The sequence below is a fragment of the Tamandua tetradactyla genome, chromosome 11 (genome assembly GCF_023851605.1).
Source record: "Tamandua tetradactyla isolate mTamTet1 chromosome 11, mTamTet1.pri, whole genome shotgun sequence".
NCBI classification, from domain to species: Eukaryota; Metazoa; Chordata; class Mammalia; order Pilosa; family Myrmecophagidae; genus Tamandua; species Tamandua tetradactyla.
In genome coordinates, this window is record NC_135337.1 from 83738804 (window position 1) to 83753436 (window position 14633).

Genomic DNA, 14633 nt, shown 5'->3' on the forward strand with positions numbered 1-14633 from the left:
TGATCTCACATGAGCAGTTTGTGTCTGGCTTTTTCTGTGAAATTCATCCACGTTGTTCCAGAGAGCACGGGTTTGCTCTCATTGTTGCATAGTTTTCCACTGTGTAATATGCACCATTTATTCATTCAACTGCTGTGTGCATGGATTGTTTATAGCTGGGGTATTCTACAGTGGTGCTACCGCGAAGGTCTTGCAGATGTTTTTGATGCACAGTTATGCACATTTCTGCTGGATGCATGTTTAGGAGTGGAATTTATGGCTCATCAGACAATATTTATGGTCAGAATGGCTGAATAATACCAATTTCCCAAAGTAGTTGCACCAATTCCCACCACCTTGCCAATATATTTTGTTTTCTATATTTTGGCCATTTTGACAAGTGCATATTGGTACTGTATTTTGTTTTTTTAATTTTTTAATTTTTAAACATTTTACCTTTAACTTTGAACTAAATTTAGACTTATAAAAAAGTTGTAAATCCTTAGAGGTTCCCATTGTTAATGTAGTCAACAAATCAATCTTTTCCCTTATAGTTAGTGCTTTTAAATATCTGTAGCCTCTTTAAGATGGTTGGTTTCTTTTTAAAATATATATATATTGGGTGCATGGTTAGTTTAGTGGTTAGAATGCCTGCCCTCCATGCGGGAGACCCGGGTTCGATTCCCGGACCATGCATCCAAGAAAAATAAATATAACTTTATTTTTATTGACAAATCTTCACAACTCCAAGCAGGGTGTACAATCGATGGCCCATAATATCATCACAGAGTTCTATATCCGTCGTGATGATCATTTTTAGAATATTTGCAGGGCTCAGAAAAGGGGCAATGTAAAGGTAAAATAACTTCAGAGGCAGAACTATGGAAGCTAAATTCTAAAATCAAGAAACCTCTGGCTAGGAGATCAGACACACCCAAGCACGTGGAAAGGGTGAGTTTGCCTCAAAGGCAGAAGATGGGCCTTCCACCTCATTGCAGTGGAAAAGTCGTGCTGCCTCAGGCCTTGGAGAGAGTGAAGCACATTCCTTGGAGACTGGGGAGAGCCTGGCTGCCACCACATGGAGGGGTTGAGGGTGTGCTCCGGAGATGGCAGAGAGCCCGGGTATGGCCCCAATGCTTGGAGAAGGTGGAGCCATGAAAAAGTGGTCTCCCCAATGTCCCCCAAGGTTGGAGAGAGGTGGGCTGCTGCATAGGCCCTTGGAAAGGGTGGGGCTGCCGCTTTCTAAAGCCCTAAAGATAAATGACTCCTAGACATTGAAATCTAACGGAGTTTGTCCTGCAAGTTTTCAAAACTATTTGGGTTCGGTGACCCCTGTGTTCCTTCCAATTTCTCCCTATGAAAATAGGAACATGTATTCCATGACTGTCCCTCCTTTGTATCTTGGCAGCAAATAATTTGTTCCGAGTTTTACAGGCCCAGAGCCAGAGAAGAATTTTGCCTTAGGGCAGAACATGCTTGCAGCTGACTTTGATGAGATTTTGTACTGTTTCTGGCTTTGTATTGCATTTGTATTGTTACTGAGATGCTTTAAGGCTTTCTGATATTGTTATGGAATAAATGTATTTTGCATGAGGAAAGAACATGTCTTTGGGGGTCCTAAGTGTGGAATGTGCCAGTTTGAATCTCTGGTGAACCCCAAAAAAGCCATGTCCTTTAATCCTCACTCAATATTTCTAGGTGGGTGCTTTTTTATTATTTTGACTCACCCGATTGGTGGGTATTAACTCTTGATTAGAGGGAGATGTGACTCCACCCATTCCAGGTGAGCTTTGGCTGGAATCCTTTAAAAGAGGAAACATTTTGGAGAGAGTCCACTTTATAGCCACAACAGAGCCCACACAGCCAGAGACCTATGGAGATGCAGAAGAAAAATGCCCCCAGGGGAGCTTCATGAAATAAGAAGCCAGGAGAGAAAGCTAGCACACGTTGCCATGTTCACCGTGTGCCTTTCCAGTTGAGAGAGAAACCCTGAACGGCATCAGCCTTTCTTGAGTGAAGGTAACCTCTGGGTGCCTTAATTTGGATATTTCTATAGGCTTGTCTTAATTTTGGACATTTTCACTACTTTAGAACTGCAAACTTGCAACTTAATAAATTCCCCCTTTTAAAAGCTGTTCTGTTTCTAGTATATCGGATTCCAGCAGCTTGCAAACTAGGACACATAGCTTCTGCTTAACTGATCAGAATTTTTCAGCTGTTGTTTTTCTGGCTCTTGCCCTGCCTCTATGGAATATTTCTTTTGATGAAGGGCTCTGTTCTAGTTTGCTAGCTGCCAGAAGGCAACACACCGGAAACGGATTGGCTTTTAATAAAAGGGGATTTATTTTGCTAGTTCTTCAGAGGTAAGGCAGCTAACTTTCCACTGAGGTTCTTTCTTCTGTGGGAAGGCACAGGGTGGTCTCTAATGGCCTTTTCTCCAGGCCCCTGGGTTCCAACAACTTTCCCCAGGGTGATTTCTTTTTGTGTCTCCAAAGGCCTGGGCTGAGCTGTGAGTGCTGAGATCAGGAATGCTGAGCTGCTTGGGCTGTGCTACGTTGTGCTCTCTCATTTAAGCACCAGCCAATTAAGTCAAACATCATTGTTGCAGCAGGCATGTCTCCTAACCGACTGCAGATGTAATCATCAATGGATGAGGTTCACGTACCATTGGCTCATGTTCACAGCAACAGAACTAGGTGCCTTCACCTGGCCAAGTTGAGAACTGAATCTAACTATCACAGGCTTCCTAGATATGATCGACCCAATTAGATTTTCTCCGACCAGACAGGCCCACATTTCAAGAGGAGAGTGTAATCAGTAGCAAATGTCCCCAAGAATGAGACCCAACAGGTTGCCACACTTTCCTATGAAATCTCTTAATTCTGTACTTTCCTTAGTCTGCCCAGCAGGTGGTGCTTGCCAGCCCTCAGCTCCCTGACAGCATAAAGTGATATGGTGCTTTTAATTCTAAAATGACCCTGACCCTGCCAGGGGCGTGGTAGAGACAGAGGTTGAGATAGAGGCCAGGCTTAGGTTATTTCTGTTTTCCAGCCTCTGGGGCCTTAATTCCCTGAAGGAAAGCCTCCGCTTGACCTGGGTCCTGCGTCCCTTTCCTTGGGGAAGATACACCCTTGAGGGAACTATCTCCCCCACTTAACTCATTACTTTGTCTCTTAGACCTGTGTTAACTCAGCCCTTCCCTGGGTTCCACTGACAACTGAAAATGCCTGAGACTATCTATAGTGAGCTACTTAGAGTAGTTTCAAAAAAGAAGAAGGAAGAAAAATATCTTTTCAGAGCCGGTCTCCAGCCCCCAAGGTTACCAGTCAAGAGCCCAAATTGTTACCCAGCTCTGTGTCATCCCCTGTGCTAGTTTGAAAGGATTATGTGCCCTAGAAAAGGCATGTTTTAATCTTTATCCAATCTTATGGGAGCAGCCTTTTTTTTAATCCCTATTCAGCACTGTAGGTTGGAAGCTTGATTAGATTATCTCCACAGAGCTGTGACTCACCCAATTGTGGGTAATAACCTTGGCTTAGAAGAAGACGTGACTCCACCCATTCCTGATGGGTCTTGATTGGTTTACTGGAAACCTTTAAAACAGGAAGCATCTTGCAGAAATCCTGAGAATGACGAGAATGATGAGATAGCCACGAGAGCTATCAGAGCCCGCGCAGCCAGAGACCTTTGAAGATGAAGAAGGAAAACATCCCTGGGGGAGCTTCATGAATCAAGAAGCCAGGAGAGAAAACTAGCAGATGTCACCATGTTTGCCATGTGTCTTTGCAGTTGAGAGAGAAAAATTCTGAATGTCATCGGCCTTTCTTAAGTGAAGGTAACCTCTTGTTGGTGCCTTAATTTGGACATTATAAAGATTTGCTTTAATTGGAACATTTTCATGGCCTTAGAACTGTAAACTTAAACTAACTACAAAAGCCTCTTTTCAAAAGCCATTCCAGTTCTGGTATATTGCATTCTGGCAGCTAGCAAACTAGAACACCCCCTTTCCAGCAGTCTGAGCTCAGCTGACTCCGAAATTCTCCGTCATTATTCTGTTTTATTTTATTTCATCTTATTTTCTTTCAGTCCTGCCTGCCTCCTTTCTTTTGGGATTAAAATTGCAATTGAGAGTGCATGGAGGGTTCAGTGGTAGAATGCTCGCCTTCCATGCATGAGACCCGGATTCAATTCCGGACCATGCACACACACCCCAAAAATAAAAAATAAAAAAAATACAATTGGAATTTGGCTGAGCTATCTTCCCTTGCTCCCAGATCCTACTGAAAGCTGCACACTTTAAGGAATTATCACCTTCACCTGCCTACTTTGTCTCTTAGACATGTATTAATTCCACCCTTGCCTGGGGCAGTGCTGAAGTCTGATAATTTCCAAAGTTTTATATAATGGACTGTTAGGAAGTTAAAAAAAATGTAGAGAAAAAAATCCTTTTCAGAGCTAGACTCCAGCCCCCAATCAAGATTGGTTTGCCAATCAAGAGTGAGAGTTGGAACCCAGCAACATGTGCCCCTTTTCCAGTATTTTGAGCTTATCCAACACAAAAAGGCTGCTTGTTCTTTCTGTCATCCCCACCGCCTCTCTGTCGGGTGAAACCTCTGGCTTCCTTTTGTACTTGCTCCAGGTTTATCTGTGCTCGGAGTTTGTATTCAGCAGTCTGAATTTGTTAATTAATTCTGCAGTTGGAGCTTGATTGAGCTACCTTCCTCACTCTTAGCAGAGAGGGTTTCTTTTTCCCTTGTGAAACCAACTCCAAGGTAGATCCCATGGCTTCAGAGACTTACGGTTTTGTGTGGGATCTCGGCCATTCAACTTGTTCCAGATTTTTTGTACAACGTGTGTCTAGTCACTGATGTCCCCCAGATATTCTAGACAGTTCCTGGCTATTTCCTAGCTGCCCTGTAGTAACTAGGTTGGATTAACTTCTATATAGCACAACTCGCCATCTTGCCCTTTCCCTTGCAATTTTTCTTCTTTTTTTTTGTATGCTGTATGGTGGGGCTCCCATTTCATTCTTTTTCCACATGAGTACCCCTTTATTGCAGCACCATTTGTTGAATTTTTGTTTGTTTGCTTGCTTGTTCATTTGCTTTGAGAAGTGCATGGGCCAGGAGTCGAGCCCAGGTCTCCCAAATGGCAAGCGAGAATTCTACCGCTGAACGACCCCTGCACACACACCCCATAATTTATTTTTTTTTATTTATTTATTTTTACATGGGCAGGCACCGGGAATCAAACCCAGGTCCTCTGGCATGGCAGGCAAGCATTCTTGCCTGCTGAGCCACCGTGGCCCAGCTGTAATTTATTTTTAATGACAGCTCCATTTAATTTGGGTTGGCAAAATTCCTGGGAATTGATGCCACTGACTTGTGCATGCCAGGGCGAGGTAGCACCTCATGAGGCATGGATGTGTGCCCTTGAGCTTGTGTCTGGGTGTGTGGATATCTCTGTGGGTGTGTCCAGTGGCCTGCTGGAAGTGACTTGTGCTGGCACCCAAGCACCGATCCAGAGACATCACGTTGGCAGGTTGAACTCAGACATGGCGTATTTGCACCACAGGAATTGGCACACATACAAATCGGGGCTTTTGGGGGTCAGAGAGGCGGTGGTTGGATGTCTGTCTGCACACCGTGTGGGTACACGTGTGTCTGTGCCTGGGTTCCCGCGTGTGTCACACTCTCTCTGCACACACATGTGCCAGCGTGTGCTCTTTTCATCTGTGTGACTGTGTGTGCCCCATGTGTCTCTGCCTCCGTACCCACGTGCCCGGCAGTGAGGCCCCCGGCACCCAGTTCCTCTCCGGCAGTTGGTTCCGCAGGAAGCTGCTAGGGGAGGGGAGTGGGAACCAGGGCCGTGACACTCTCCCTCCCCACTCCCGGCCCCACCTCCTCAGGACACCTGCACGCTCAGGGCTAGGGATGGGGGAAGAGGCTCCCTGCTTTTAGAACCCAACCCCAGACCCCTGCGTGTGCCCACAGCCGGGGACAGAGGTCACAGGTGGGCAGCTGGGTGTGTTTTTGCAGAAGAGGAAATCAGGGCAGAGTTGGGTCACCCTGCGGTTACACTGAGCCCTGGCCGGTCAAGGCTCCCCCCAGGCCTGCTCGAGACCCTCGCCGTGGGCCGTGTGGGCTGCAAGAGCTGGTCTCCAGGCTGGGTGCCCGAGACCCGAGGACAAGACTCCGTCTGGTGAGTGACCACTGCGGGTGGCTGACAGATGGGCCAACGGGCACAAGAGGACAGCAGGGCATGATGTTCTTTGAGGACCCGAGGGCGGGGCGATGGGACAGAAAGACCACCCACGGTCTCTCTCCACCTTCCACTCAACCTTCCTGCCGAGTCAGACGGAGGAGACTGAGTCCCCTGTTGGTCCTGCAAAGCTCTGTGGTCATGATAATAACCCCAGGAAGTTGGGGAGGGGGTAAGGCGGCATGATGGGCGACTGGGTGAGAAAGCGGGATGGAGAAGGGACAGAGCTGAATGGGAGAGCTGGGGCCCCCTCTGTGGCAAAGTCACTGGGAGAGTTCTTAAAATGCGGATTCCAGGGCCCCCGCGGCCCTCCCCGAAGCGAAATCCGAAGGGCGGGGCCGGAGAATCCGGTTTTTCAAAACGAACTCCCGCTTGAGGCTGGCGCTTGAGAAAGGACCCTGCCGCGATCTTCCAAACTCATCCAAAGGGAAGGACTACCCTCCCCCACCCACCCACCCTCAACCTGGACAGGTTGAGGCTCTCCCCACCAGGAGGTAGCGCTGAGCTCCCAGCACAGCCCACCTCGAGAACCTCGCACACCCAGCTGCCCGGGGCGGGGTGAGAAGAGGCAGGAAGGCTGCGGTTTGTTCTGGGTGCCACCCAAGCCCACTGCTTCCTCCTAAGCCCTGACACTGCACAGCCAGATGGGCGGGCATCAAGCATGCTGGGGTCTGGGAAGGCGGCCAGGGAACCACGAGGGGACCCCTGGAGCCAGGGAAGATGGAGCTGGTGAGTTTGGCTGGGGAGGCTTCCAATGTCGCGCTCAGAAGCGGGTTCTCCTGTAGCTCTGAGGAAGGGACTTATGGATGGGGTGGGGAACCTGGGGAAGCTTGCTACCACCCCCCACCAGCCACCTTTGAACTCCCTCGCCACAACCGAGAACACTCTGGGAGGATTTCCTACAAGAAGGAGGCTTTTCATGGTTCCTTGAGTTGCCAGCAAAACATCAGCTATAGATACGGTGGGGTGTCTGGTCTGGGTCTTCCTTCTCCGTGTGCCCTCCCTCACAGCACCCCTAGCCCCTGAGGCAGGGCTGGGTATGTGCAGGTGCTCAGATCTTTTATCATGGTTCAGGCAGATCTGAGTTCAAATCCTAGCTCCCCTGACATCACGTCACCGTGAGCAAGGGACTTAATCTCTCAGGCCCTCTGCTCATCCATAAAAGCATCAGACGGCCTTGCATGAGAAACCTTTAGCCCAGTGCCTGAACAGCATGAGTTCAGAAAACATTTTCAGCTCTTATGTCCTCCCATCCTGTCCTCGACCCAAAAACCGGACTCTCTGAGCATCCCCCACCCACATAACACTTGTGATTCATCATAGACTTTCGAACCCATCTCTTAGATGATGGTGGGCTCTTTCGAGAACCCCTTCCCTAAACAGCAGCCACCTCCTTGAACCCTGTTCGTGGCTGGCTCTTCCTTGGTGGGATGGGATTTTAGCAACCACGGAAACTTTAGAACACAGCCATGAGGCTCATATTAGAAGATACCTTGGGACCCTAGTGGGAAAGCACCTGGATTGAAGATTTGGGACAGGTTTTGAAGACTGTCTAGCAGCAGGCGGATCCAGGACAGGTGCTGGTTTCTGCCTAAATGATGGGAATGAAGGTGGGGAAAATTAGTTGACCTTAGAGAAACTGTGCTTGAGATGTTTCTAACTTACTCTGTGTGCCTCAGTTTGCCCATCTTTACAATGGGAGTGATGGAAGCACCCCACTCTCCTACTTCCTGACCCATAGGGTGGCTGTGAGCACTGAGTTATTCGCATAAAGCACTTGGACCAGAGCTGGTACACCGTCAGTTCTGGTGAGATGTTAGCTCTTGTTGCTATTACTTCACTCCTGGGCTTGAGAGTGGCAGGGCCACACATCTGGCCTCCTGGTGGGCAACCGCTGCTTAACCCCTCCTTTTGTTCAGGGTCTGCTCTGTTAACTGGACATGCCCCCTTACTGCCCACCTGGACTTGAGGCTCTAGGGAGGAGGGACAGGTTATATTTTCCAAAACTAGCCACAATATTTCCAGGTTCGCATGCTGTGATGGTTGGGTTCTGGTGTCAACTTGGCCGAGTGATGATGCCCAGCTGTCTCGTCAGGCGAGCACTGGCTTGACCCTTGCTGCAAGGATAATTTGTGGCTGGTTGATAAACTGGAAGGTTGGTATATTAAATCATCAACCAGTTCATTGCATCTGTGGCTGATTACATCGGCGAACCACCAATGAGATAATACAATCAGTTGAAAGCTTTTAAGGAAGAAGAGAGACTCTTTCATTCCTTCTTCAGCCAGCGACCCTCTCCTGTGGAGTTCTTCCAGACCCTTCATCGGGACCACCAGCTTCACAGCCTGCCCTGTGGATTTTGGACTCTTCCATTCCCACGGTTGCATGAGATACCTTTGTACATCTCATATTTATGGATCTCTCCTGTTGACTCTGTTGCTCTAGAGATCCCTGACTAACACACATGCTCTTTCAGAAGTTTGTCTCTCCTACAACAAGAGGTGGAATTAAGGTAGCATCGTCTCTTTAGATTGGGAATCACTGGGAAGATCTTAGTGATTCCCTCAACTAATAGAGTGAAGTAGAATGATGCTAGATCATAAAAGACAAGGTAGCTTCCCCCTGGCTCGCTCTCTTGTGATATTCATCTTTGAGCACTGAGCTTCCAAGTGAGAAGGCCAGCTATTCTTAAGCTGCCATGCTGGAGAGTCTCTAAGGGAAGACCACACAGAGATAAAAAGAGATGCCCAGGAAAACTCATCTTTCCAAGATTTCCCAGCCATGTGAGTGAAGAAAACTTCCAGAAAGTCCAGCCCCAGCCCTTGTCTGACTAAAATCACATAAGTGACCACAAAACCAAAACCACAGAGCCAAACCACTCTCTAATTCCTGTCCCACTGAAATCTTGAGAGATAGTACATGATGCCTGTTGTTTTAATCCACGAGGTTTGGGGGGTGATTTGTTATGAAGAATAAATGGCTACAATACCCTGATTGCAATCAAAGCTAACAGAAACGTTAGCTTTTTCTGTGGAACAAACCACCCCAAAACTCAAGAGATGAAAACAATAGCCATTATTTAGCTCATTATTTTTTAGGTCAGTTGTGTGGTTCTTCTGACCTGGACCAACTCAACTGATTTCTGATGAGCCCACAAATTAATCCATATTCATGGAAACCTATCATGATGGGTCCTCTGGAAATTCCCATTTTAGTTTGTTAAGGCTGCTGCAATGTACCAGAAACAGATTGGCTTTGAAAAGGCAATTTATCAAGTTGCAAGTTTACAGTTCTAAAGCCATGAAACTGTCCAAATTAAGGTACCAACAAGAGGTTGCCTTCACTTAAGAAAGGCTGATGCCATCTGGAACACCTCTGTCAGCTGGGAAGGCATGTGGCTGGTGTTTTCTCAGGTCTTTGGCTTCTAGACACCTCTGTCAGTTGGAAAGACACGTGGCAATTTCTCTCCTGGCTTCTTCAATGGCTTCCCCAGGGGCATTTTCCTTCTTCATCCCCAAAGGTCTCTGACTGAGTGGGCTCTGAAGCTTTCTCCAAAATGGTTTCCTCTTAAAGGATTCCAGGAAGTGACCCCCTTGAATGAGTAGAGACACATCTCCATGGAAACCACCGAATCAAAAGCTCCTAACCACAATTGATTGGGTCACATCTAGATGGAAACAACCCAATCAAAAAGATCCCACTCAATAATATTGAATAAGGATTAAAGAATATGGCTTTTCTGGGGTACACAACAGTTTCAAACCAGGACTCTGCTCTCTCCAGGGACCAGGATACCATTGAGTCAAGAGAGTCCCTCCCCAAGATCTCAGCTGCCATCAAGAAGATGGTGAAAGATCTCACTAAGATGACAGATACTTTCATGATGGGTGGTTGATGGCCTTACCAAGATGGTAGCCACTTCCTTCAAGATGGCACACATCCCATAGCCTGCACCCCATCCAGACTCTCCATCTGTCCTTCTACCTTCTAGTAACACCCAAACCAGCAGATCACCCTTGGCACAGGGCTATTTACAACTTATAGATAGTGTCAGGCTCAAGGGAGACAACCCAAGTAGAAGATGTCATGGAAGTCTCCTCCTGGCACATACACAGCATAAAACCAGAAAATTCCAACCTGAGACCATTAGATGTCACAAAGACACCTACCCCTTAGCCCTCTGCCTCCAATTACCCCCACCCATGCAGATCTAGCTTTTCTCCTCTCCACAACTTGACAACCAACTTAAGATAAGAACCACACATTCCTGATGTGATATTCTAACCATGCCATGTTCAAATCCAGTCCTAGGATAATAAGAGGAGGTTGGCAGAAGAACAAGATGTGGAGTCACCTTCTACTTCCACCACTTGCTATAAATATGCCAAAAACTTACCACCAGGTGGACACATTTGGCTCTACGCAAGAAGGAGATACCTGTCAGTATCTCTTCCTCATGGTCGTTTATACCAGACTAGCCCATTGCCAAGTCACAGTTTGCTGGCATTTTTAACTCCAGTGTCTACAGCTCTTACAGTTATGTTGTAATTGCCTGTTTTTCTTCTTGGTTTTAGGTCAGATGTTTCTGTTTCCTGGTATGTTTGGTAATTTTTTATTGAATTCCAGACATTATTTATGAAAAACTGTAGAGATAGTTTGTGGCTGTGCATGCTGTTATCTTTCATTCTGGCAGACAAAGCAAGGACAGAACACATTACTCTAACCAGGGATTAAGCTGCCTTGAACTGGAATTTGCTCTTGGAGATAGCTGGTGTATTTCTGGTTCTTTCTTAATCATAGGTGTAGTCTTTGGGAGATCTCAACTCTCTCCTCTTTATGGGATCTGAATTCTAATTTCTCGTTCTCCAGAAGCCAGATGAACTTCTCAGCCTCTTTCTCATCTGCTTCCCAGCCATGCAAAGCACACTGTGCTTAATGACAACTACTTGTAAGAAGAAATTACTGCAGTATCTCTCTCACTTCTCCAGGTTTCCCTTCCTTCTAGGATAGCCTAGCTTCTCAAATCCTGGCTGCTAATGTCTTCAAACTGAGATTTTATGTTTTCTCTTATTTTTGTTTTAATTTTGTCCAGCCGTTCTAGTTCTTGGTGGGAGGGTAAATCTGCAGTAAGCTAGTATGCCATTGATAGAAGTAGATAACCCTGTTGTATTTTTAGTAATTTTTTAATCAAGCCTCTCGATTGCTAACTGTGTCTTGGACTCACTGTGTTTCCCCTAGTTCAGAACTCCTGGGGCTTGCCTATGGTGCCATAGTTAGATGGAGGTCCCCCCCTAACTTTCCACTTCTCTAAATTTTCCTGGGGCTCTCATATCTGCTCTCCACCCAGAAGACAGGAAGTTCCAAGTGGCATTTGTAGCCTCTCCATGGGAAAGTGTGTAGCAGGAGACAAGGAACTAAAACATGGAGCATAGCAGAGGAGGTGTTTTTTTTTTATATATATCCTCTTCAACACTTCTTTGAATTTCTATATGCATAGCTAAGTGTTTTTGTACAATTTGAGTGTGTATGTGTGTGCATGAGCATCTGGTTGTGAATATATGTCTGACTGTGTGTGTGTCAATGTCTATGTGTGCCTGAGAGTGCATTGTGTTTTGGTGTATAGAGTGTGTGCTTTCACATCTTTCTGTGAGTGAATTTTTTGCATGTCACCTGCTTGTAACATGGGGGCTGAAGCCATGAGGGAGAATGCAAATGGGATCACCAGGGCTGGTGAGAAGAGTGCAGATTGGTCAACGAAAGAGCCCTGGGAACACAGGGTTTAAGGGGCAGGCAGAGAAAAGAAGACAAACTAAGTCAAGGAAGGAGAGTGGGACAGAGCAGACAGGAAGGAGGAGTGGGTTTCAAAACGGGAGTGGCCAGCAGTGTCCCATAGAAGGAAGACTGAAAGGTGCCCATTGGATTTAGCTCCAGAGAGATCCAGAAGAGCAGTGAGGATGGATATAGGACTGCAGTGGGCTGCGAAGCCAACAGATGTAGGGTGGATAACTCTTTGAGTGGGAGGGAGGTGAGTGAGGGGGTCGCTGCAGAGAGAACCTTTTCCTCTGAGGGGATGAGGGTGTGCTGGGAGGTTAGGGAGAAGAAAGCTTTGATCTCACCAGTGACGGATCTGGGGCCAGGAGGTAGCTGAAAGGACTTGGGGAAATGGAGGAAGGAGTCAGGAAAGGACAAAGCTGGGAATTTTTCAGGCGCAGTGAGTGAAGGTTCAGAGGAGGGAGCATCTACCACCAGGGGGCAGTATGTACATGGACAGGCGTGTGCACACACACAAAACACACTTGGATACATACAAACACACAGACTCATAGAGACCCAGGGAGACCTCCAATCCCCCTTGCAGATACCAGAAACAGAGGCATCATGTAGATTCAACCCCACGAATACCAAGGGGCATTCCAGACCACACACAAACACAGGCACACTCTCACACGCAAATACCCAGAGACGTTTAAAAACCACCTAGCCTTGCATTCACACACACATGCATGGAAACACACACTGACACACCAATGCAAGGTCCAACACATAGAGACAATAGCAGACACACGCACAGACTCTCAGACATTCCCAGGTACCCAGAATTACCTCAGCACCCGGGCTCTGCTTGTTTTCTGAGAACCCTCAGTGCCCTCCCGCCTCCCTCTGCTCTTCCTCTCCTCCCAGGAACGTCTTGTCCAGCCGGGATGTTGAGGTTCATGGATGGGGCTGGGGAGGGTGCTAAGGACCTGGCCACCCCACCAAAGCCCGGGTTCCCAGTGACCCCCCCAGCCGGAAACACCAGCCCCCCTGCCCCAGCCCAGCTTTCCATCAGCTGATGTATCTGGCAGACCCGGCGGCTGTCTCCGCCCCACTTGCCCGCAGCCCCATCCTGGCAGGGACTCCCAATGCGGCTCCTGCTGCGTCCCCCACCCCCACCCCCAGCTGTTCTCTCACACTCGTGCAGCCCCCATGGCTGGTTCGGCGCTCAACCACTCCTGGCCTGCCCTCTCCAAACTGTGGCCGAAGCGGTGGGCCTTCAAGAGAGGTAAGGGGGCAGGCAGTGACCGGCTGTCCTGCCTTGAGGCTTTCCTTGGCTGGAGGACTGAGCTGGCCCCTGGTTGGGCTCCATTCCTGCGGTGTCTCTGCTTTCAATGTCCTGCCAAGGGCTCAAGGAGATCCCAAGACCCCCGAATATCCTGGGCCCCATGGAGCAGCCCTGACTTGTGGGGTCCCTCCTGTCTTGGAAAATATATTCTCCCCAGGATCAGCCAGGAGCTTGCTTGCAAAAGTAAACTTGCAGAAGGACAGTCCGTCCTCCCAACCGAGCACCATAACTCCTAGGGGTGGCCTGGTGACTCCCTGGGGAGGGGTGGTAGGTCTTAATGGTGGGGGTTCCCAGACCAGCTGCAAGGCAGAGAATCAAGGAGTGGGCAGGAGGGAGGGGATTTGAGACCCTCAGGGATTCTAACAAATAACTCCCTCAAACACACTCACACATATACACCGTGGCCGGAGGTTGCCCCAGGGTCCCCAATCTCAGTTTACCTCTGCAGGGGCTGGAGAGAGCCTTGTCTTGTATTCCCTAAGTCCCTGAGTGAACTCCTTTTGTAAAAAGACCCTTCTTAAATCTCAGGAGTTCCAGTCCTTGAAGATAAGCAGGTGGTGCCCAGGTCCACGGGGTGCATTGCTCCCACAAAGGAGCTGGGGTCAGTGGGACAGAAAGTTCTCGTGTACCCATTGCTTCCTGGTTTTCCTTGATCCTGTGCTTTCCCACCCACGGGAGGCCCTTCTGGCCAGCCTGGCCATTGTCTGTATGAACCAAGTATTTGTTCAGGGTAGCAGTGAGTTTCTGTGGAAGATGGGGGGCAGACGAGAAGGTGCCTTAGCTTGTTCATTCCATAGTCTCTTACTGAACACTGGGATCCAGGGACCTGAAGGCTTGGGCTGGAGAGAGAGAGAAAGGGTGGTCTGGGAACTGGGGTGCCATAGGATAGTGGTCATAGTGATGGAAGTTGCTGCCTGTTGTTGAGCCCTCACCACACACCAGGATTAGTTAGCACAGTATTGTGCAACATTGGATTCAGAGAGGTGAAGTAACTTGCTCAAAGTCACACAGCAAGTGCACTACTGGAGAAGCCAGGATTTGAACCCAGTTCTGTTTTGAGGCCACCTTTGTGTTGTGTGCTGACCCGTGAGCAAACCTGCCTGTGTGGGCATCTGGAGGGCCTAGGGAGAGGGTTTCGATCCATCATCGGATGGCAATACTGGAGAAGTGGCACATCAGCCATGGTTCACCCAGGTGTCTTCCCAGACCCCAGGTTCTGATGAAGGTCTGCCCTGCTCCTGGGCACCCAGCCCACCCCGTCTCCCTGCCCGGCTAGGTTGAGGCTGTGATT

General features: G+C 48.3%; 1 protein-coding gene and 1 non-coding gene across 6 annotated transcripts in view; both read left to right on the forward strand.

Moving 5' to 3' along the window:
- The first annotated feature begins 603 nt into the window (after positions 1-603).
- TRNAG-UCC (transfer RNA glycine (anticodon UCC)) lies at positions 604-675 on the forward strand. The gene has a single exon. It is a non-coding gene; the product is annotated as a tRNA-Gly (tRNA).
- Positions 676-6844: 6169 nt separating this feature from the next.
- The window catches only part of ARHGEF18 (Rho/Rac guanine nucleotide exchange factor 18), a 126888-nt gene continuing 119099 nt past the window's right edge, over positions 6845-14633 (forward strand). For 2 of the 5 annotated variants that reach the window (XM_077121450.1, XM_077121453.1), the window contains exon 1: positions 6850-6969. In XM_077121450.1, the coding sequence (XP_076977565.1) occupies positions 6885-6969 (85 nt within the window). In that variant the 5' untranslated portion in view covers positions 6850-6884. Of the gene's footprint in view, positions 6970-13135; positions 13283-14633 lie in introns of those variants that run through there. The other 3 variants (XM_077121451.1, XM_077121452.1, XM_077121457.1) reach the window with 3 other exon arrangements.